Source organism: Camelus bactrianus, chromosome 8, assembly GCF_048773025.1.
Source record: "Camelus bactrianus isolate YW-2024 breed Bactrian camel chromosome 8, ASM4877302v1, whole genome shotgun sequence".
Taxonomy (NCBI): Eukaryota; Metazoa; Chordata; class Mammalia; order Artiodactyla; family Camelidae; genus Camelus; species Camelus bactrianus.
The window spans coordinates 9,454,729-9,479,022 of record NC_133546.1 but is presented as its reverse complement, the minus strand read 5'-3'; the positions used below and the strand labels follow the sequence as shown (position 1 = coordinate 9,479,022).

General features: G+C 36.8%; 1 protein-coding gene across 8 annotated transcripts in view; it reads left to right on the top strand.

The window, feature by feature from the left end:
* The window catches only part of ARID1B (AT-rich interaction domain 1B), a 378,713-nt gene that overhangs the window by 98,231 nt on the left and 256,188 nt on the right, over positions 1 to 24,294 (top strand). For all 8 annotated transcript variants that reach the window (XM_074368093.1, XM_074368091.1, XM_074368095.1 and 5 more), the window contains exon 3: positions 13,848 to 13,997. In XM_074368093.1, the coding sequence (XP_074224194.1) occupies positions 13,848 to 13,997 (150 nt within the window). The remainder of the gene's footprint in view (positions 1 to 13,847; positions 13,998 to 24,294) is intronic.

Genomic DNA, 24,294 nt, shown 5'->3' with positions numbered 1-24,294 from the left:
TGAAATGTACTAATTTATTACAGTCACCCATTCATACAGCCAGTGTTCTTTTGGTTGGTTGGTTTGTTTTTTTAAGCATCTGCTGTGTGCATAGCACGGTCTGGGAATTAATCAAAATTCTTTTCTGTCATTTCCTCACACGGTACTGAACTACTTAGTCCTCATTCCCTTAATGTGTTCCTGTTTTCCCAACTGGGTTTCTGTTATTCAACAGAGGTTTCCCTTTTTACTCTTCTCTGCCAGTTGAAAGTTGAGTCCTCCCTCCTGGCCTAGGTGCAACACTTCAGGTCTGAGCCGCTTTCCCTAATGCTCTAGGACTTGTTTCCCCAACTCTTCAGGTAGAATTTACCTGTTCCCTCCTTTGCTGTCCTTTTGTTACTTCTCAAAATCTTTGTTTATTCTGAATTGTAAACATCTCTCTCTTCTGCTTGTAAACTGCTTACGTACAGGGATTTTGTCTTATTCATATTTCTATCTTCTGCAGGGCCTAGGATGATTCTTTTGACACTTTATTGTTCAATTGTATGTTGAAAAATATAATTGAAAATATAGAGAAGTTTGAAATCCATTTGTGAAAACAAAGCATAGATACAGATGCCAACTTTCAGGGAGCCTCTCCAGGCCTTTCTCTTCAGTACTGTGGTCTGTTGAATCAGGAGACCAGGCAGCTATCGATGGCTCTGTCACCAGTTGACCACGTACTCAGAACTGTGCAAAGGGACTAATTCTACCTCTTTTCTTAGAATTCTCTCAGAGTTTAACGATATCATCTGTGTGAAACCAGTTTAAAAGCGCCACGTAAATTGAAGTATTGATGCTGTTATGCATGTTATATTTTGGGAGGGTAGCTGATAACAATGAACAGTTTCTATAATGAGATCTTTCTGGTATTTACTGTGGTAAATTGTTTTGGAGAAAAGAGTCAGAGCTGGTTAGTCTTACACTGTAGTTTGTGGTGTAGGGGATTGTATCCAGGGGCCTTGGGGTAGAGGACCAAGCAAGGCTATGGTAATGGAGTACAGGGGAAACGTGAGGAGAGGGAAAGTTCCGTAGCTTAATTTCTCTATTTTCTAAAGATGCAAACAGTTGATACAGCTGCCTTCAGTTTCTTTTGTCCCCTCGTGTCGGTTGGTCAGGGAACGTTCCCTGTACCTGTAGCCTCTTACCCGGTGCCTCTGTCCCTGTAGTAGTCCCTCTCGTGTGAACACTTGAATAGTAGCATTCAAGTTCTTGATTGTATGTTAACTGTCTTTATTCTTCTTAGTAGCATTACTGTAAATTTCAGGTAATCATAGTTATAAGATTTTCCAAGTATTTCACCCAGGGAGATTATTTGCCTGAATATTCCTATAAACCTGGCAAAGAACTCAATGCTGGGGAGCCTCAGAATTACCCCAGGGACGTGATGGTCAGGACTTCCACGGTGGAGGTCCTCCAACCCCTGCCACCCAGACAGATACGTTGCCTTGTCTCTCTGATGTTTGACTTTTCTTTTGGGATCTATGTGGAAAATCAAAAGAAGTCATAGCCAGAATTTCTCTTTACTCTCTATATTTAAAAATTTACTCCCATCTCATTTTCCTTGCTTCGCCTCCTCTGGAGTTCAGTCCATCCTCTACTTTTAGTCTCATTTCTTTCCTCCAGCTGTCAGTTTGACGTGGGCCATCTCTGGCCCTGGCCTCTTGCTCACATCGCATGACCTCAGTCTCCCAGTTCTTTGCTCAGGACCTTTGCTTGGCTGCTCCAGCCTCCTCTCTCTCCTTTGCGCTTTCTGGCTGTGACTCCTGATTCCTTGCAGCGTGGCTGTCTCCTTCTCTCTGAGCAGTAGTCACTGTTGGTAGGCTGTTACTCTGTTGGAGTTCGCCTTCTCTCCATTCGCTGGTTTTCTCCTGTTGAACTGCTTCAGCTGTTCAGCCTAGTCAGGTCAGCAGTGGTTCTGTTTCTCTGGCAGTGGCGTTGTGTGTCAAGGAACTTCAGGAACCAGTATCTGTGGACATGAATGTATTCTGATACAATATCACCTGAAACAGCTTTCTGAGATTCGCTGAAAAAAATCATCCTTGAACGCAGTGTTTTTCATATTACTCATTGTGATCCATTTGTGGGAACATGAAAGCAATGTACTAAGCGTCAACCAGAAATTTTTAATAAGGGAAAGAATTTGAATGTAAACAAAATATGAATGCATTACATGTTTAAGGGTGTCATGTGTGTTCAAGGTTGTGATATAAAACGATTCTTCTTCCGATTTGGAATCAAAACATCTGAAAGCCATTGCTCTGATTAACCTCCAGTATTTTTGGCTCCTCTGATTCCTCATCTCCTTTTCTTTCTAATGGAAATTTAAGAATTATTTTTTTTTGTGTAGTTGAGATAAAGTAGAATTAGAATATGGCCTATTTGCAGAACAACCTGATGGAAAATTGAAAGCACAGTTACTTGATTTGCCAATTGCAGGGCAGGTTACCTACGTTCCATGTCAGCCCCACGTCAGGGCATGGCCAGCTAAACAGCCTGCACCCCGTCCCAGCAAAGCTGGAGAAGAAGCCTGCAGTGAGGGCAGCCGCCTAGAGGCTCCTCTGCAGATGAGGAGTTTCATTTGGCAGGATTAGAACCTGTTCAGGGTGGCATCCCCAAACCCTAACCGTTGATTTGTCCTGGGCTTGTGGGGTGACCAGAGTCTGCTAAGGAGGTGGCAGAGGTTTCTAGGTTTATTAGCTCCCACCAGTATGGGGAGTGGAGGACATTGGAAAGAGGTTTTAGGAAACACCAAATGACCGGATACCAGTGTTGCTACTTCCTTCCTCTGGCAGTAAGAAACAGCTGTAGGTTTGAAGTGATTGTGATTATCATTCAGTGTAGTATCTCTGTTTAGAAAATGATCATCCTTCACCAATTCCTCATACCTGGCCTTGAGCCAGGGAGAGCCTTCCTGACCTCAGTGTTGCCTTGCTACTCTGATGGATTTCCACTGGTCTTTGTAAGCAACATTCTTGAAAGGAAAGTAAATAACGTCAAATGAATAGTTGGAAATTGCCACCCACCCCTACCGTAGCCTTAACATGTCCAGTGCATCGTTTAGCTTTAAAGGATTTACTAACGTGAAAATTATTGTGGTATACTATTTGAAACCTGGCTTTTTCCTTTTAAAGGTAATGCAAGAAATTTTTTTTATATAGTTAAAATAAACTAGAGTTAGAATATGGTCTAATAAGAAATATTTTGGCCCAATTATCCTTATTTGCCACTAGATTGGAGGACTGTATCTTAGACCAACTATTTTATCCCCCTTCATGTTTTAGCAAAACGGTTAAATGGCTTTTGTATCATCCTAAAGTTACTGACTTACCTGCAAAGGTGCTTAGAATGGACAATCTGAGATTACATCTGTGCTTAAGTATAGTTTTGTGGGGGATAATTATGATTTTTGATTATTTGTTGTTTTTTGGAATGAATAGGTTAGAATGTCTAATTTTAATGATTTCCTAATACAAATAGAGGAGACAGTAGAGGAAGTGAAACATTTGTTGAAATTTCTCCATTAAGTAAATCTTCCTCTGTCCGCCGCCAAGTGTCTTTCTATTAATGATTTTAAAATGTCAACATCCTATATTTTTTCCTGACCAATCTTTTGAGAATACTTGGCACATGTTGTTCCATCTGATGAAATAAGAAAAAAATTACAGATCTCAAGGGACATAATTAAATGATTTTATCTTCTTATATAAACATTTGCTTTGAAATATATTTATATTTCCAGGGCTTTGATATTTTATCCAAAGCATCATTTCCTCATACTGTCTCAACATCAGAATGAAACTCCTCTTAAAACTAATACCCAATATCACAAGTTTATCATATAGGTTAAATTTATGTGCTGAGTGACTCAAAATGAAGAGATTCTTCCTTCCTACTTTTGCCTTGATTATATGATATCTCTGTTGGTAGAAATTTTGTATCTTAATACTTGAGCTCTCTTTGTGAGTCTAGCTGGGTGAAACTGTGCGGGTTTCCTAACCTTTGACCCTAGCTTCTTGATCTTAATAAGGAGAGGGTTGAAACAGTGGTCTCTGAAATCTCTTCCATTTTCAGGAGTGCTTGATAAAGTAATTGACAATAAAGGATAATTAGGCTTAGCCTTCTGAGGATGGGGGAATGGATGTGTATTTTCAGTTTGAAACAATAACTTATTGATCCAAATATGTGACTGTGTGTGTTGGATACACTTTTGAGCACCCGCCCCCGCCATGATCCAGGGAATAAAATGCAGGAGTCAGTTTTTCAACCACTGATGTGTATATGTATTTCCTCTAGTCTTTGCACGTGGGGTTCAGGGGAGAAATCACTGATTTGTGAGAGAAGGTGAGTTAGTAGTAGAAACACCTCCTAATGCAGAAGGACTCCTTTATTACTCTTCATTATTTGTTACGAGTTCATTCTGAAAATCAGGGCAAAAATTAAAATGACCACTAGTTACGGTCATTTGAAGCTTGCTCTGCCTCTGGGTAGCACAGGACAAAGCCTGCAGCTGCCTCCCCGCCCTCCGAGTCAGTGTCAATGCCTCCACTCAGGGAGGATGCCAGTAAAGGTCCCCATACTGGTTCGTCCCCTGAGACTGTCTATTCTTAGATTCTTCAGTCTACTGAATTCTCAAAGTCTCAGAGGAAGCCAGGTTTGGGTCTTGGCCATGGTATGTAGAGAAGTCTGACCCTTTTGCATTATTAGCATTGCTATTATTTTTCTCTATTCATACATTTTCTTTTACCATTTATATCATTTACAATTAGGCGTGGATAGATTAATGGGTACGCATTTCTCCTTTTAAAAATATCTTGTGAAACAGACCAGATTTTTAAAGGATCATATTTTAACACAATATGGTTTTTGAAATAATCCATTTTTGAAGGTCTTGGTGGTTTTTTACTAACATTTTTATCAACTCATTTACAAGTCATTCACTCCCTCCCTTCCTTCTTTCTGTCCTTCCTCTTTCTCACTTTTCGGGGGTGGGGTCGGGATAGTGGCCAGAGAAAGGCTATAGAAGCAGCTAGCCCCCTCACCCTCAAAGGGTGAGCTTTAGACTGTTGGAACAATGCATTCTCATAGTTTCCTACCTTGACTCTTTCATTAAAAAAAGAAACAGCTTCAGGCTGTTTTTAAAAATCTGTCTGTCTCTGTGTCTGTCTGTCTGTCTCTGTCTCTGTCTCTGTCCCTCTCTCTGTCTCTCTCTCTTTCTCTTTCTCTGTCTCTCTCTCTCTCACGTACACACGCAAGTGGATAAGGAATTTAAATGCATGATATAAAATCCCCAAGGCAGATAGGTCCTGCTGAGAATGGTCTGTCTCCTTGTCCCTCCAACATCATGTTCCCCTCCATAGAAGATACCAGCTGCTTGTCTCTCCATTGGCTATTTTAAAATTCTAGTGTGATTCTGGTAAATCCCTGTTTTCTCTGTTCCTCCCCCAACCCCCACTCTATAGTCATCTCTGATAGAACAGTTTTTTTCAATCGAGCATTCACTGCACATGTTCCAGTCATGCGGTTACAAAGTTGACATTGCAGCCTCAGCAAAGGTTATCTCTTTAAAATTCTCTGAAATTCCCCTTTGGCACATCCATTTTGGCAGCTGGGTTTATATGGGAAAGTGGTAAAGCTCTTGGCTCCTTTTTTGTGCTTTATAAAAATAGAAACGCTGGCCAGAAGCGCAGCTAGGCAAGAAGGTCCTTCTACAGTTCCCATCAGTTGTATTGCTGAGTGTTTTCCATTTTTACCTGGAGTAAGTGGTATGCTTACCGTGTGTGTGTGGATCAAGTAGGTGATTTTTAAAAACATGAGCATTCTGTAGCCTCACACTTATTTTAAAGTCTTATTAGAAAACCCCGCTGTTCTAACGTGTGTGAGGTACTGCTGTATTGTTTTGACTTTTGATTTTGTAATCTTTTTATTTTTTTTTTGGAGAATTGAAACAACTCAAAGATTATATTCACCAATTCAGAACTACCTGTTGCAGCGTGGGCAATAATATAACAAGAAAGATGGAAACTCCAAACGTGAGATGTGTTCTTTACCAAACAAATGACATCATGTGCCTGTTTTCTTGGGAAAGTGCTTTCCTGGATGGAGAGAGCTGAATCCCTGTGAGGCAGCACAGACCTTCCCTCCTTCCTTCCTCCCTTCCTTCTGTCTTCCCTTCCCTCTCTCCCTCTCTCTCTTCTTCCTTCTTTCTTCTTCTTTTTTTTTTTTTTAATATTATTTTCAAGTAGCTTTTTCCAGGAAAATGTTGCTTGTTAGCAGGATTGACCTATTTCCTACTATAGATGGTCTTCGGAGCCCTTCGCTTCTTTCCGTACATACTGTGACCTCCGTACGAGCAGGGCTCTGTGCCAGCAGTGTTGATACATTTCCATAGTTATGATTCTCTAATTTAAAAATGACCACATATGTTTGGTATGGAAAATACTTATTTTTCATTTTGTTTTAAATGTAAATGCCGGTAACTTAGATGTCAGAGCTTCCACATTAGAAATGAGCAAAGCTCTTTTTACTGTTAAATTTTTTTCCTGTTTATATTACTACATAAATGATACATGTAAACTCATAGGTGAATTTTTCTCTGCATGATGATTTATGAAAGATTTTAGACCACATGTTTTGCTATACTGGTTCTGGTTTTGTCAGGAATAGGCAGTATGAATTAACAATCTTTTGCTCTTAGGCAGACCCCCCCCCATTCATATACACTGCGAATATGCTCTTTTTTTAGCTAAAATCTTTAGACTGAGATTTATCGTCTTGTACATTGCATACGTACTTTCTCTCTTAAGCTGCAGCTTTTTTCTTGTTAAAAAGCACACTGTAGACTTTATAGATCTGTGATATCGAATGCCCTTGATGGATCCTTGGGAAGAAAGTGTTTTAAAGTGCATAATTAGGGCACTTGAGCATAAAACTACAATTATACACTTGTGTGTTAATTTTGTGTACAGTAAGACTTTAGTTCAACACTGGTTGTAAATGAGAGGAAGCATTTTACTGCCAGTGAATGCCTGCATTTTATGAATACTTAAACAAAATCTCTAATTGGCTGACCTGGAAAGAAAGGTGAGAACATCTGTAGTTAGGAGTCGGGGAGAACACAAAATGTGTGCTTTCTTTTAGAAAGAAAGCGGTTTCTTTCTAAAAGTAACAAGAAGAATAATTTTACTTCCGTGTACAGCTTTGCTTGCTGTGCTTTTGGAATCTTTCATCCTGCTTTAGCTGCTATTCCACAGTAAAGACTAACAAAGTGAAACCAGCTTAGATAAGGCAATGGAAACAATCAAGGGACTGATTGAGACAGAGAGCAGGCGGTTGGCAGGGAATCCGCTCTGGTAGAATAAAAGGCTTTGGCTGGCATTGGTTGACCATACGTTTGCTAATCAGATTCCATATACTAGCATTAGGGGGCACTGCTTGAAGCTTGGAGTTAATTTTATGAGAACTAAAGATTGTACCACTTTACAAAATGGATAATAATGTTCCAGAACTTGTTACCCTCAAGAGGTGGCGTGGACTAGAAATATAAATTAATTTAAGAAGGGTATAAATAAATTCATGGGTAATTGAATGATAGTGACTATGAAGGGAAATAAAGGCTGTCCAGGACATATCATCAACTTTTGGAGATTGAGGTCGTGAGAGGCACCACCACTTGGTCCCCATAGCCACGTGGAGTATTCACGCTGCAGAACACTGGTCTGACCTACTACTCACTTAAGCTGTGATTTGCTGAATATAGAACAGTTGGACTTAGAATAAGCAGTGAAATTTTGTAGGCAATTAATCATTGTGAAGAAATCGAGGAGAGATTATAGGAATATTATTTTCACTGTTTGTATTTATAATCTTATATTGTGTGTACCTGATAGGGAAGTTTTAGAAAACAGAATTTGTCCTGAACAAAGACTTCTTACTGATGATAAATGAGAACTTTTCAATTTAGTTTCACAAATCAAAAAGTATATTTATTTTCTGATGTGAAGTAAAAAAAAAATTTTTTTTAAGCTAAAGGAATGTGCTAAGGTAGTCCAGATAGGTTGGTTATTTTTCAGTCTATTAAACAGCATTATTTATGGCCCGGAAGTTATCTGTCAGGAACAAGGGCATTGACAAAAATGAACGTGGGCTCCATAGCAACGTGAGCTATGTAACAAGCTTGCTTGTGTGGCAGCCTGTTCTGGAGTTTAGACATTGCTTGACCCTTGACTGCTTTGCTGGCTCCTTCAACCTTATGTTGTCTTTTTTTTCCCTATTATTCAAGGGAAGCTGAACAAAATTGGAAGGAATTTAGTTTTACTGTACAGTGCTTACAATAAGCACTCAATATACATTTGTTGATAATGTTTCTCACTTTTCAAGCATGAAGGAGTAATTTCAGGAAATTGTGGAGGTTTTTTTCCTCCTTAGACAAGCCTAAGGGCAAGATTTATTTTTCTTTTTAAAATAAGAAAGTGAATTTAAAAAAGCACCTGAGTTGTTCAGAAGTCGCACTTGAGAATTTAGCTTAAGGGACTGTAGATTGTGGAGCAATTGTAGGATTTTGACTTGTAAACTTTATTAACTTCTAGCACATTATTTTTGACTGGACATGTTGACATAATAAAGTTTCCTCATGCAGTTGATTCAACCACACATTGGCTTAGCATCTGAATTCCTTGCTGTGGGGAATTTTCAGTCTGTCTCCTATGCATGAAAAATAGCATTTGCTCTCTGTGAAATCAGGAGCCGGCAGAATTTGCCACACAGTAATGACTAAAATGTAGCTGTTGTGAACTTGTAATTTTTCCTGTGCTTTTTGATTTCCCATTTTGTAGAATTTACCTGGAAGTTCTCAAATTTATGATGAAAAACAAACAAAAATTAAGGAGCCGCTATTAAATGTAAATTGTTATAACATACTTTTTGATAATTCTCAGACAGCAATCATTAATCCAAAATAAATTGCGTTAGTTCTAGATTCATGAAAAGCACTGATTTGGTTTAAGAAATGATAGATAACATTTGATGTATATTCTTCTGGGCTGTGAATTGCTTACTTAACACACATACACAGATTTTCATGTTTAAAATAATATATATGGTTTTGTTACCTGCTACCCCTTAAGTCCAACCTCAATAATCCATGGACAGACCTTTTTGCTCTTCAGTACATATTATCTTCAATTAGATTCATTCATTCTAATGGCTCTGTGATATCTTATTGAGTAAAATATCATACCACACCCTCCTTGAACCAGTCTCTGTCGATGGACATTTAGACCTTTGGGCTGTTTCCGTGTGTCTGAGTGGGATTGCCATCATGGAGGTGTGGTGGACACCTTGCTTACATATGTCTTTGCATCCTTGTTTCATATTTTCCCTTAAGATGAATTCTCAAAAGTAGAATTCTGTGTTGAAGGGTTATTGTTCCTATACATGTTGTGACCTGCCTTAAATATTTGACTTTACATACTCAAGGGGAGTATTTCAATATTACTTGCTCTGTAATGCTTTAGAATTATGTAAAGTGAAAAATATGAAAACTTCCTGTTAAGTACCTAGGAATGTTATTATTTATCAAATAGGAAATTTACATCTAAGCATCAATAAGCAAGAATGGTTTAACATAAATATATTATAAAAAATATGAGGGAGAAGTATAGATACTTTTTTGTTATTAAGTGTATACACATATTCTACCAATAGTTTTTTAAGGTATAACTTATATATGATGAAATGCTCAGATCTGAAGTGTACAGTTCGATGAGTTTTTACAGATACGTGCATCTATGAAACCACCACCCAATTAAGATACAAAATATTTTCATCACTCGCAGACGCTTCCTCATGCCTCTTTCTAGCTAGCCAGATACCCTTCCTGGGACTCCTGTGAGGATTTCATGAGTATGTATTTACAAAGGGAATTGCTGGGTCCTAGGAAAATGCACCTTGAAACTTAGTGGGAAACTAATTTCTAAAACTTCTTTGGAAATAAGGAGAATATAAACCTGATCATTTCTTCAACTTTGAAGTATGAGCGAAGATTTTGGGGTATGGTAAAATGAAAAATGGGGCCTGAAATTCTGTACATTTAACATGATACAGAGATATGAAAGCTAATACTCATGTTCTTTATCAGAGTAGTTTCCTAAAATAAATATTTAAAGTAAATCAGTCATTTTTAGCTATACTTTCTCTCTCCAATACAACTTGAAAGCATTCACATTTCTTTGAAAACTGTAATAAATTTTTTGTTACTGTGTATGCTTATGTTCCACTTTACGATCCTCTTTATTTAGAAATCAGAGAAATCAATTTTTGTTTTTCTTATTTTAAAAGAAAAAAACGGAAAATCTCTGATCTTAGGCATTTTCTGGAGATCTTCATTTGGTTTAGTTTAGTGATAAATGTCCAGGGCATTTTCTGGGTGGTAATGAGTTGGAGGGTTAGCATGTAATAGCTGAGGGCACTCTGCCGCTGTCAGGGTGAGGTTTGGTGTTTCTAGGCTGTTGGATGAAACTGAACATATGTGTATCAAAGACTTGGTTGGTACAAATGATTTCAGTTTTATAATGTGTTCCTTCATTAGTTTGAGATTTTGTATAATAAGTTGATTTAGTAATCCATTTTATAATGTGTTCCTTCATTAGTTTGAGATTTTGTATAATAAGTTGATTTAGTAATCCATTGAACAACATTCATTTATTCATTCAACAAACAGTGAGTGGCAGGCCCTCTTCTAAGAAGGCATACCATGAGTGTAGGAGTGTAATCTAGTGATAAGGACAAACAGTAAATACATGAACACATAATTAAGAGGTTAACTAACTGACTAAATCTAACAATCTCCCCTGTGGTAAAGTTGGAAATAGCACGAGAATGATGGTTGTTGGGGCTGTGCTTAGATAGGCTGGTCAGGGAAGGGGTGGCATCTAAGCAAAGAAGTGCTTTGCATCCTCAGTTCTCAGCACTTGGTTCCTGGCACTCAGTTACTTTTGGTTAAATTTCACTTGCATACAACAGTTTGGCAGTGTTATTTACCATGAATGTGGTTGAGAGCTAAGAGATAAACAAAAAGACTGTCAGTAGCCAAAATTAATTTTACAAAACTTGAGGCAATAAAAACTCTCATATGCTTGTCATGGACTCATCCCTTGGGCTATCATAATTTTAACAATGTAATGGGTTTCTCAGTCCTCAACAGATTGTCTTGAAGGTGGAGGTCAGTGATGAGCAGTGGCTGAGTGCCTGATGGCATGTGAGGAGATGGCAGGGAGAGTTACTCTGGGATTTGGGGGGTGGGCTCTGGGGCATTGCGTGTGTGGTGGCTCCACCCTTGGATTTCTGTTTCATACTAATGATCATTTGGTTTAAGATGTCAGAAAAGCATATAATAGATCTTTGAAAGCCCTGCATCTAAATTGATTAAAGCAAAAACATTATCGATCGTTAAAGAATTTAGGCTTGAGTTCCTGACAGCTGGGATACTGTATTTAGAAATTGGAAGTAGCCCATTTTGTGGATGGAGATGTAAGATAATTATCGTTATGTGATTGGTTGTATTTACACAGCTGAGGTACAAGAGGACTTGCATTTAGATTTCACACATTTCTAATGCAGAGACTCTTTAGCTAGACCAGAATTTAGTAATCTCTGTCCAGTGTGGCTCCCATATATGGGCATTAGATCGAATGCAACTGATTGGCCCCAGGTCTGACAGCCCAACTGTACTGTGTTACAAGTTATCACAGGCTCTCAGGAGGGTTAGGTGCAGTTAGTATCAAATAATGAGACCATGTATCTAAAAGGATAGCAAGTAGGTTTTTAATTGTGGAAGACAGTAATAAAATCTCCCAAGCAGGTGCTTTTGATGGTTTTCCCTCTGAAGTTCACTGTGTTCTGCACATTGTTACTACGGATCCATTGATGACTTGCTTACACTACGACCCGTCCTGTCTCCCCTGCACCTGACTTGCTTCCAAACTTTTCAGAACTGGAACAGATAGTAACAGATTCTTACAAGTTCATGACTGCTGTAGCATTAGGAGGCTCCTGCAGTATGTCCTGTTGTTGTCTTACTCAGAAAATAGAGCCCCCCTCCCACCCCAAACAACACTTCCATATTGTGTGTAAGGGTTTCTATAAACCAGAAAGTCAACATATTAAAGTGCAATTCATAGGGGAGTTGCTGGCTGTGTTGACTGAGCTTTACAGACATTTTAACACTGGCAAAGTGTTATCCTAACTGCTTCAAATCAAACTGAAAGATGCTTGTGTGAAATATAGTATTAGATATCAAATCAAACATATGGGTGTTGAACGGAAGGATATGTGTTGTGGTGGTATATGGTATTCTAGCATGTGGAGTTGTATTTTATGGAAATTCTTTGGCTTGGTTTATGGCAGGGACATACATTCATTATGAGATATCAAGCTGTAAAATAAATACAAGCAAAGAATTCAACTGTGCTGTTGAATGGTTTTCAATACAAACTTGTCTGTTCTACTAACTTAGGGTCTGTGTGATGAGAGGCGTTTGTAAGGCATTGTGGCCAAATGTTTTGTCACCATTGCTGACAGCTTGAAAATAATTTAGATCAGGTCAAAAGGAATATGAACTTTAGCTTTTTGCATTTTTTTCCTTTTACTTCATTTTATATGTTATGAATTACTGTCCTAATTGGTCTTAGAGGCAAAGTGTTGAATATTTCCCTTCTTATTCCTTCTTTTTCCTCATTAAGTATTCTGTAGTGAATTTGATTTTTAAGTGTGTATCTGGAACTGATGTCTGAATTCTGAAGTGTGTGGGCTTATGGGGCTCAAGTTCTCGGAGTGCTCAAATGGACCATATTGTGGCATTAACATTGACTTCATCATTCCCGTCCCAGGAGTGCTTTTTGCCATTCTGGTATCTTGTTTTTCTTTTACTCCCGTTTTCTCTCCCAATTAGGGAAAAAAAAAAAAGTCAATAGATTTCTCATTTGAAAGAAAATCAAAATATATCAATGATGTATTTATTGCATGAGGAAGGAAGGATTTTTCTTTGAACAATGATTTCAAGAATTTTTATGCTCATGTAAATTAGAGCTAGAGAAGGCACATCTTAGGCCATTTTGTCTGTATCTCAGGTGTTTGTGGTGCAGTACACTTTGCTTTACATCATTACCTGTTTTATCAACTAGGAAAATACTATCCTTATATTATATCTGAATATCTTTCCTTCAAGAACTCGTATTGGTGGTTATATTGTTTGATAAACATAGTATTGTTTTCTGAAAGGGTTTCATTTGATTGTAAAGCAAAGTTGTTTCTTTCTAGCAAAAATAAAAAGTGGAATTGCTAATGTAACCGATATCTGTTACAAATGTAATTGGAGTATTCTGACCTTAGTTGAAACAAACATGCCCCCAAACCACAAGCGTCCTACAAAGTATTTGTAAGTGAACTTGGACTGGAGTTCATTTTCATTTGAGTGTTGCATGAGAGTGGGTTAGCATAATGCTTCTTTGACTTTCTTAGCAGAGTATTTTTAATGTCAGTATTAGGAGCTCTACCTTGCTCCCTAGATTTGTATGAAATGATCAATGTTTGATATATGATAAAATTTTATTTTTTTAAATTTAAATAAAAGTCAAATTATCTTTTGTTTTCATTGATAATATGTGAGTAGAAGGTAATATACCAGTTTATCTAATGGAGAGAATATTAAAAATACTGAATTCAGTTGCTTAGCAAAGAACCCACTTTATGTCGCTGAATTGAAACTGTATTTGATTTCATTGAATTGTGCATTTTGACTTTCTCATTTGCCTTGCTTGACTTCTTGACAGATGCCGCCTCAGTATGGACAGCAAGGCGTGAGTGGTTACTGCCAGCAGGGCCAGCAGCCTTACTACAACCAGCAGCCGCAGCCTCCGCACCTCCCCCAGCAGGCGCAGTACCTGCCATCCCAGTCCCAGCAGAGGTACCAGCCTCAGCAGGTGAGCGCAGCTCCTGGTCCCCAGGCCTCTGTTCTGTGTTCGCAGGCCGGATCAGGTTCTGAGACATCTTCCTGTCCCATTTAAACAATTTCTGTTCTCGGTGGAAAAAAGTGTAGTTTTGAGAAAATGTAAATCAATAACCTAATCTAAACTGTTTATGAATGGATGTTTGAGATGGAAAGGTGGGAGGAATGACTGGTTTAATAGCTTCTTACATTATTGGTTAGTGACAGCAGAAAATGTCAGTCATTTCATGTTCTTGTCATTTGTGTTCTGAATCTTTCAAGAAAGTGCTTTGTCACTTTGAGGCTTATTCAGGAAAATGGTTTTATCATTTAATCTTGCTAATTGGCACATACATGGTATTTTTATCTTGAGCTTTTTTTTAAATTTGTTTTTGTTATAATGGTAAGTGCTACTATATCAAAACATTGTTGCCTTTGGCAGTGTTGCTCTTCCTGAACTAGCTTATAAACAGATAATCACTTCAATTACAATATATTAAAATACTAAAGGGAATCATGTACTTTAAGTATGTTAAGCAGTTTCTAGTTTAAATTAACCTCATTAAATACTCTTCGGTTATTGGGCTATGTATTTCAGCTTACACAGTTTGTAGAAAGATAGTGCATATGCATTTGGTACAGTGATTCGGTTTCATCCTGTTTTAGTGAGTGTCAATGAGTGATGTTAAAAGACATCATGAGTTAGGGACCCGTACTCTGAATTCAAGTAAAACTTTCATAGCATTTCCAGTCGTAAGCATCAAAATGTAAGTTTGCATTTTATATTTTCCTCGCCTTTCTTTTTTGTGGGGTGGGGGTGGTAAAGAGAGGGGAAGACAGTGACATTGACTATTCAGTTTTAAAGTGCTTCTTACACAGCTTGGAGAGAATGTTGATGCTAAGCAAAAATGTATAAATATATGAAGCTTAATTGTAATCATTCAGCTGATTTCTTAAGAATTTTCTTGGCTTCTTTGGAGTCTTTTCCCATGTGACTTTTATTTAAGAGTTTCAGAGAGAGTTTATAACTTTAAACAAAACACATTAAAGCAACAGCTGAGATTGAAGATTCTACAGAATCTTGTTTTTTACGTATATGTTTTCAAAATTTTGCTATTATATGAAGCAATTTATAGAGGTAGGAATGTACATTATTTAGTCTGGTCTTTTATTAAAATGTGGGAAAATAAAATAACCTTTCAATATCATTTCTTTTTAAAAGTAAGAAAGACTGGTATCTGGGTTTGTGATATATAAACTTATAGGCTTTTTCATGGGCTTTTAGAGCCTTATTAAATTTCTCTATAGACAGAATGTTTTGTCATGTCATCAAAGTTTAAGGAGGACTCAACAGAGAGATTACATTACTCATTTTACTTTGGTGTGCTGAAATGAATCTCGGATTATAAAACCAATTTGATTAAGGATTCTGAGTGCCTGTCATTTCCTTCAAGACAAAGTTCAAAATTTACTTCCTTTATGAGGCATTCACTGATGACTTCTTCCACATGGCAATTAGTTATTTAATATCCTTCATATTTAAATATTTAAAACATACTGCAGCTAAAATCTTTAATGAATACTATTTTAATGTGCTTAGTTTAGGTCTGTTTTATGCTTTGATCAGTTCTGCCACTGTTGTATTGACTTGAATACGATAAATTATATGTCAGGAAATACTATATAAAAATGACTCTTTAATGTAAATATTGTCATTTTTGGGATATTCTGAGGAAAACCAATATAGCTCAAAGCATGTTAGAAATTTTTTCTTCCTTTCATACTCTCTAACTGTACAATGTCTAAATATTTTTTTAAGGTTCAGTAAACTCATTGTGGGACAGAGAAGTAGAAATTGGAGATATTTAGGTAGCTTAATCGGAAGGTCTGGTTTGACAGGAATAGTTTTGGTTTTTAAGGGAGTTAAATGTTTGAATAGATTGGGTAAGTGCCTCTAGGAAATGCGATCTAGTATTTCAGACATAGTTAACACCTCTAATACCAGAATAATCCCCCAAGTCTATCCCAAAACAAAGTAAATATAACCACTAGAGTATTTTCAAAATCAAGCCTGATTTAATAAGAATGTATAATACTGAATTCACATACACTTAAAATTAACCAAAGTAGCTCAGTTGTATTTAATATAAGAAGCCAGACCAGTGTTTCAAAACAGGCAGAACATTCCTTCCTGCAGACATTCCTTTTGTTCCCAGATACAGAATACACAGTCTGTTGACTTTTGTATTAGGGCATCATCAGCAAATACTACTTTGTGTCTTTAGTTAATGTGATTGATACAAAAGGTACATTCAGGGTTCCATTAAGATACCTCACTTTGTGTCTTTAACATTTTTTAAATGTGTAATGTTTTGAATAAATACATTCATGTGTTTCAAAAATGTACAAGTTCAAGGAGATGATTCAGATCCAAGGCTCCCACCACAGCTCCTCTCACCTAGCTCACCGCCCACTTCACCTTTGCCACATGACCGCTTCATTAGTTTATTGTATGTCTTTTGTTAGTTTCAGAGTAGAAAAATACCATATTTTAATTTTTAACTCTAACTTTACACAAATGTTGGCACACTGTATGTAACATGCTATAAACGTCTTCTGTTCTTTGTCATCCCCCTTCCCCGCCCACTTAAATATATTTCTGTAGATCTTTCCAAAGGAGTACATCAGGCAATCTTCCATTCTTTTTTATAGTTTCATTCCATTTCATGGACATATTATAATATATTTAACCAGCTCTCGTTTGATGAACATTTAGATTATTTTTAGTTAGCTGCAATTCAAACAATACTGTCATGATGCTTTGTGTATGTGTCATTTCATAAATGTCCAAGTGTGTCTGTAGGGTAAATTCTTGGCTGTGTCAGTGGGTATATGCAGTTGTAATTTGGGTAAATATTGCCAGATTGTTTCTCTTAGAGGTTATACCAATTTATACTACCACCATCAATGTGTGAGAGTCCCTGCTTCCTTACACATGTGCCAATAGCATGGTTTTAGGAAACTTCTGGGTTTTTGCCAATCTGATAATGTAGCTTTGATTTGCATTTATCTTGTTAATGAGTGATGTTGAACATCTCATGTTTAGAAGTGCTTTTGTTTCCCTTTTTCTGGACTGTTAATTCATGTCCTTTTATCTTGAATTTTTCTGTTCAGTTGTTGGTCTCTTATTGATTTATAAAAAACTATATGTACTAGGGAGACTGGACCTCTATCTAAAGTGGATTACTGAGAACCCTTCCTCATCATGTCATTTGTCTTTTGATATTAATTTTTCTTTTTTTTTTTTGGTCATGCAGAAAGGCTTTTTGAATTTTTAAAAAATTTCATGTAGTCACAATTTTTAGTCTTTTCTTTTATGATACCTAGATTTTATTTTAGTGGAGTACGAGCCTTCCATACTCTGAAGTTACAAAGGAGCTCTCCCATGTTATTTTGTAGTATTTTTATGGACTCATTTTTGTATTTCACTTACCCTAACCTATGAAGAGAGGTATGATCCAACTTAATTTTTTTTTTCTAGATGGCCAATTGGTTAAGTAACTTTTCTTGTGTTGACTGTTGTATTAGGTGTTGCCAGAGAAACAGAATGTGTGTATGTGTACATATACATAGCCTATTGGTGGAATTGACTCTCACACTTATGGAAGCTGGCAAATCCAGAATCCAGTAGTGGGCCAGGAGGCTGAGACCAGTAGAGGAGACGGTGAGCATGAAGCCTGAAGGCGGTCTGCTGGAGAATTCCCTTTTGCTTTGGGGAGTGGGAGGTGTCTTTTTGTTCTGTCCAGGCCCTCAACTGATTGGATGAAGCTCACCCACATTATGGTGGGTAAACTACTTTGCTCAAGCTCACCAATTTAAATGTTAATTTCATCTAAAAATACTCTCCAAGTTGATAAATAAAATTAGCCATTACAGTTATTTTTTCCCCACTTTTATTATTTGTTGAATTCTCTTAGGTACAATGTTTGAGGTTATTCTGAGAATTTTATTCTCTTCCGTTGGTCCTTCTGTTAATGTCTCAGTACTATACCGTTTTTATTATTTTTTTAGTATCTAGTAGGGTTAATACATCTTCATTACCCTTCATTTTCAAAGTTCTCTTGGTGATGTGTGTTTGCTTGTTTTTCATATAAACTTTTCATTTCTTACCACATTTTTTCCTAAAAATTTTGTCTTTTTTGTTGTTATTATAATGGAATCTTTTTTTTTCATTGTACCTTTTTCCTTTTCTGTGAAATAGGTGATACTTATAAAATAAGGAGTAAGACAAAAAGAAGTACCTTATTTGAATGATTAACAGTGCACTTATAATAAAGCAAGCTGTGTTTGGCTTGGGTTGCTGTGGGCCAGGGAGATACATGCTCCTGAAGAGCCTCATGAGAAGTGTGGGGTTGGGAGGTTTATAGAGTTGTGTGTGTGTATTGGGTGTGTGATGGATGGTTCTAAGAGGAATTAGGGACATGAGGGTCAGTTTGAGCTGGCTGCTCTCAAGAAGTGAGGGCATTTGGTGATTAGGTGTCTTAGTTTGGACCTGCAACGTAGGATTGAAGCGGCCGGGCTTGTCATTGGTAAAGAAGCACCTGTCACCTAGACAAAGACAGTGTTAGAAGAGGCGGATGATTAGTCATTTTTGTTGTCCAGAAGTGGCCTTGTCCATATCTGCTTTCAGCACTGCTTCTGTGCTGTGGGGGATGCTCTGGTCCGCTTGTTCTCGTGGCCAGTTTTCCTTCTCTTCTCACATTCCCACCCCAGCATCCCTTGTCTTCCTGAGTGACTTCTCTCTCCATTTCTTCACTTGTTTAGGTAGTTTTAATTTCCTTTATAACATTCTTCAAAAAGAGCTGTTGTACCTGTTTGGTTTGAATTTTCCTATTTACCTTATTTTTTTGTTGCTATTATAAACAGAAATTTTACATTTTATTCATTATTACATTGTATTTTCTCATTGTTACAGATATATGCAAATATAATGAGCTCTGTATATTAGTTTTTTCCCCAGTTCCCCTTTAGGTTCTTGTTAATTCTACTAACTCTAATCGTTTATTGTCTCTTAGGTTTTCTCAATCTTTTTTAAAAAATTGCTTTAAAAAGAAAACACTCCCTTCTCCCCCTGTTTTGTCCTTCTGCAGACTGGCTTCTCCAATGCACTATTTGAAAGGACTGTCTGTTCTTGTATTATCTCTGACTTAAAAGAAAGCTTTTAGTATTTCATCATTAAATATAATGTTTAGTTTTTTTTTCCTTTGTGGCTGCCCACTATTAGACAAGAAAGTTTCATTCTTTTCCTAGTTTGCTAAGAATTTATCATGAGTGGATGCTGAATTTTACCTTATGTGCCTTTTTTTTAATCTATTGAGATGATCACTTTGTTTTCCTCTCACAATCTGTTACTGGGGTTTACTACATTTTTTTAAAGTATTGAACCAAATATGCGTTCTAGAATAAACCTAGCCTCATGATATATTATCGTTTTGTACATCACTGAATTCAGTTTGCTGACATTTATTTAGGTTTCTTAAATCATTGTTCATATTGGATTGGACTGTAATTATCCTTGTGAGGTTTTGGTGTCTGTATTAAAGAGTTTTGTAAAAATGAATTGGAGACTAGTCCCTTTTTAAACTTACCTGAAGACTTTATATTAACATTTGGAATTACCTGTTTTTGGTAATTACCTGTGTTTGGTAGAAGCGTCTGTAAAGCCATAAAGGATTGTGTAGCCCTTGGTTATTAGCTTTTGTCCCATTCCTGGTCTTGTTTCTTTTTTGAATGTAGGCATATTCAAGTTGTAGAATTCTTCTTGAGTTAGTTTTTTACTTATATGTGCTCCTATATCCATTGCATCAAGGTTTTTAAGTTTATTAACATAAAGTTCCTAGTAATCTTTCTTTCTTTAATCTTTATAACATCCAGAGTTAAGGCATTTTAATTCATAATTTTATTGCTTCTTTCCTTTATTCTTGATTAATCTTGCCAGTGGTTTGCTTTTCCAAAGCCAGTTTGGTCATTGCCCTCTTTATTACATGTTCTTTTAGAAGTTTAATTAAATTCTGTTCTTTCTTTGATTATGTCTTGCTTTCTATTTTACTGATGTTTATTTTGCTTTTCTTTTTCATAGTCAAATGATTTCTTAGCTTATTTGAAACATTTTTTTTGTCTGATGAAGCCAAATATAAGACTAAAAATTTTCCTCTTGAGTACTACTTTGGCTGAATCTCTCAAATTTTGATATGTGTTATTTTTGTTCTCTTTTAGGTCTAAGAATTTCCTTACTTCCTTTCATCCTTTTTTGTGGGGGAGGTTATTGAGGCCTGAGTTTATATTCTGTTCACTGAGAAGGATTGATATATGCTGTTGCCAGTTGCCTGTGAGCACTTGTCATTGGAAATCATAATTTGTATTTTATTTTGTAAAGTTAATTATTTAAAAAATTCTTCACAGACTGATAAACAGCGATACAGCGAGCACTTTCATTTGCTAACCCGGCCATATTCAGACGTCTCCAATTGTCTTCAGAATGCCTTGATGGCTTATTTGTTTTAAGCCGAATTCAAACGATATTAACACATTGATTTGGTTCTTAAGTCTTTTTATCTGGAACAGTTCTCTCTTACCCCCGCCCCTGTTTGTGCCTCTGATATGTTGAAAAAACTTGAGTCAGTTAGTTGTCCTGTGAAATGGCTTTGTCTGATTGTTCTCCCTTGATGTGGCTTACTTTGTTCATCTAACACCTCTGTTTCCTATAAATTCCAAGTTAGAGCCAAAGGACTGAAGTTAAACATTTTTGTTTGTGATTGTTGTAAATCATGTCCCGAGCATTTAGGTCACTGCTCCTGTTCACTGGAGGGTCTGTGACCATCCCTTTGAGTGAAGAAGCCTCCAAGTGGTTCCAGCTCCAGCCTGAGACATTGTGATGAAGACAGACCTTCCCCTTAGTACTCTGTCCCAATTCCTCACCCACAAAATCTGTGAGCATAATGTATACTGTTGGCTTTAGGCCGCTAAATTTGGGGTGACTTGTTACACATCGTTACTGACTGACATGGTTTGGATACTTTATAGGTGATGCTGTGAGTGTATTACATCAGGATGTTTAAACATCCTAATATTTCATTGTCCTTTAGCAAGTGATATTAAGATTGATCAGTGGGTTCAGGTGATGATGGCCTCTGGGACCACTTTAAATGGAATTCTCATCTTGAGGTTTTGTAGGGCACACCATTAAGTGTTAATTTTGACCAGAAACTCTGGTGATGGTTAGCCTGTGGTTGCTATTTCTCAAAGGAGCCATTTTTTAATTCCTCCTGTCTCTCAGTATCAAGTTGAGGGACAGGTGTTTCTTGCTTCTCTTTAGTGGGGTTTCTGGCTTCTCTTTAGTGGGGTTTCTTGCTCTTAAATGAAGGGGTATCCCTTCTTTGTCCCCTGCTTTATTTGAAAGGGATTGTCTCATGTTTTACTCCCTTTGGGTGGGCCCTAGAGTCCTCCTTTCTCCTGTTCCCCGTATAGTCATCAAATGGAAAGTTAAAATCTATAACAGAATCAGCTTCTGTTGCTCTCTTACTTTCCATGTTCTCAGTTTACTTTCTGAATCCTTGGTTTTACTCATGCTCATGCCAAGTTTGTGATCCTTTAAAAAGGCATGTTATCCACTGTTTTAGATTTTTCAGCCATCGACATTAGACTCTCTAATCCGCCGTGCTGCTGAAACTGGTACTCCTTTTTATTTCCTAGTTGTTTATCTGGTATCTTGTATACAGTTTAAAACTATATAAGCATGTAATATAATAGATACTTTAGAACATACAGACAATAATTCTTATTTTATAATGAAACTTTTCTAATGTCCCCGTTACTGTTTTTGAAATAAATCCATAGATATATGTTACCTACACAAAATTCATTGATAATATGTGTTACTACCCAGAATTTTAAGCAAGTCAGAATAATGCACTAACTGTATATGGAAAGGTGAAGGGAAAGTAGTATATAATAAAATGTTGTCTGTTTAACTAAATAAATGCTTGGACATGATTGCATTGAAGACTCGTGAGATGGATGCTGTGTGTGTATGTGGGATCACTGTGAGCTTGACAGCTACAGAGTGAGACTGATACAGGAGGGTTGCGTCAGCCGCTCAGATGTTCTCAGCAGGGTCGTCAGGGGAAATGTCATCTTTTAAGGTGCTGAGCGACTCTTGGTCAAAGTCTGAACAAAACAGAAATATAATCTCTCAAGATACATTGGTATTCCTAGAAAATTCAGCATATAATAAAGTTATTTTGAGAATACTTTGTTCTTACATGCAAAATGGAGTTGGGTTCTAGCCTTAGACAAATAGTTAGCTTTTTGTGTAGTTTGTTTTTAAATCTAAATGAATGTTGGGACATTTGACATGATTGCGGGATGTGACATCATTTTCTCATACATCATAGCACAATCTGGCATTCCTACCTCACACCCACCAAGTTTCATGGCATTTCTTTATACTTCTGCAGCTAACTGCCCCCTTGGAATCTTGTCAATACATGTAACTTACATGCTTCCTTATTTTTTCTGAAAAAAAATTCATGTATAATATGAGTTATCTAGATACAAAATTTCAAACATCAGTATAATGCCATAAGTGTAATGGAAAGGCCAACAAGTAGATTATAATAAAATATTGTGTTTTTCATAAGTAAATGCTCAGACATGTCTACATGTGAAATAGAGACTTGCACCTGTATATGTAATAACCATGAACTCTACTGGTACAAATGATTGTCGTATAGTTATGTTGCCTGAACAGCCCAAAATTGTGAGCAGGGTTCGAATCCATGGGATTTATTACCGTATAACAGCAATTATATAAAATGAAAACCTCTAACATTTTAAGTAACATGCTCACAGCGTTTTTTAACAGAAAAGGTAAGTTACCCCAAAGTGTGGTGATATCCTAAGTTTTTAAATAAAGTATACACACACACACACACACACATACACACACAGAGTAACAGAATAAATGGGCTTGGTTTATTTTTTCTGTTGTAGACCAAGAGATTAATACAGCAGTGAAATGCACTGTCCAGTCACCATTTTATTTATTCAACATGCTGACATTTCCTTCTTTTAAAAAGTTTTGATTTTTAAGTCTTTTAAAAAAATAGTTATTTGAAGAAGTTGCCTCTATTTGAAGAGGCTGCATTTTTGTATCCTAGCTTATGTTCCTCAAACTCCTTTACACAAGATTTAATAATCTGGTATACTGGAGAAAACCTCCTTAAATGTCATGTAAGTTTTAATTTTTGTTTTGATTTTTGTTTTGTTGTAAAGTTTCCACTTGCCTTCCATTTCATCATTTTTGAGTTCTAAAGTATTATATGCCAGTTTGTTTCCTGGTTTACTGTCCCCTCCTGGCAAACTCTCATTGTCTTCCTTTCTCCTCCTTTTACCTGTAGATTCATAATCTTTTTCCTTTTACCTTTAAGTCCTGTTCTACTTCAGACCCACTCCTATGAGATGCTGAAGAAGAGATCCTGTTTTCTCTTGTGGCACACATTTCTCCCGGACCTTCTACCCACTGCTTGTAACGGATGCAGCTGTTAGATATCGAGGGCAGTGTTCCAAGAATCAAGTAACCTGCAGGGAGACGCCTGGTGTAGAAATCAGACTGTCTGTCAATACCCTTTCCTTTGACACTGGTCTTGTGCTGATTCAGCTCCGCTTCCAGGACTGTGACAGTTGGCAGCCTTGCAGAACACTGTATTTCATGACTTTAATCTACACTGTTGTTTCCATAGCCAGAAAAATCTTTCTTTCCTTAGAGAAAATTTGTAGGAGGTAACTGTATTCAAGTCCCAGTTAATTTAAACAGAGTATATCAGGATGGATCTTTAAAACAAAACAAAACAAAACCAAGTTTAAAGCAATAAGAGAATAATTGCTTTTATTATCAAGTTACTTAACAGACTCCTGTGTTAACATCTGAGTGCTAGGCAATCAATGGCAGCAAACTATAAACATCCCTGTCTTTGCTCTTACAATAAAATCCTGTAAAGCAAATAATATGACCACTTCAGTAATTTAACACAGACCTCCTATGGTTAATTTTCTCCAAAAGCTGCCGAATAGGAGTGGCTTATAAATTAGTATTATTCTGTCTTATAAAGAATAAGAAACAAAGATTAGAATAAATAAGTAACAATAATAATAAAGAAATGTTTATGCCACAATGGATCACCATCAACATGCTTAATGGAACTTCTGAATTCCTTCAGAGACTTCAGTAGAAA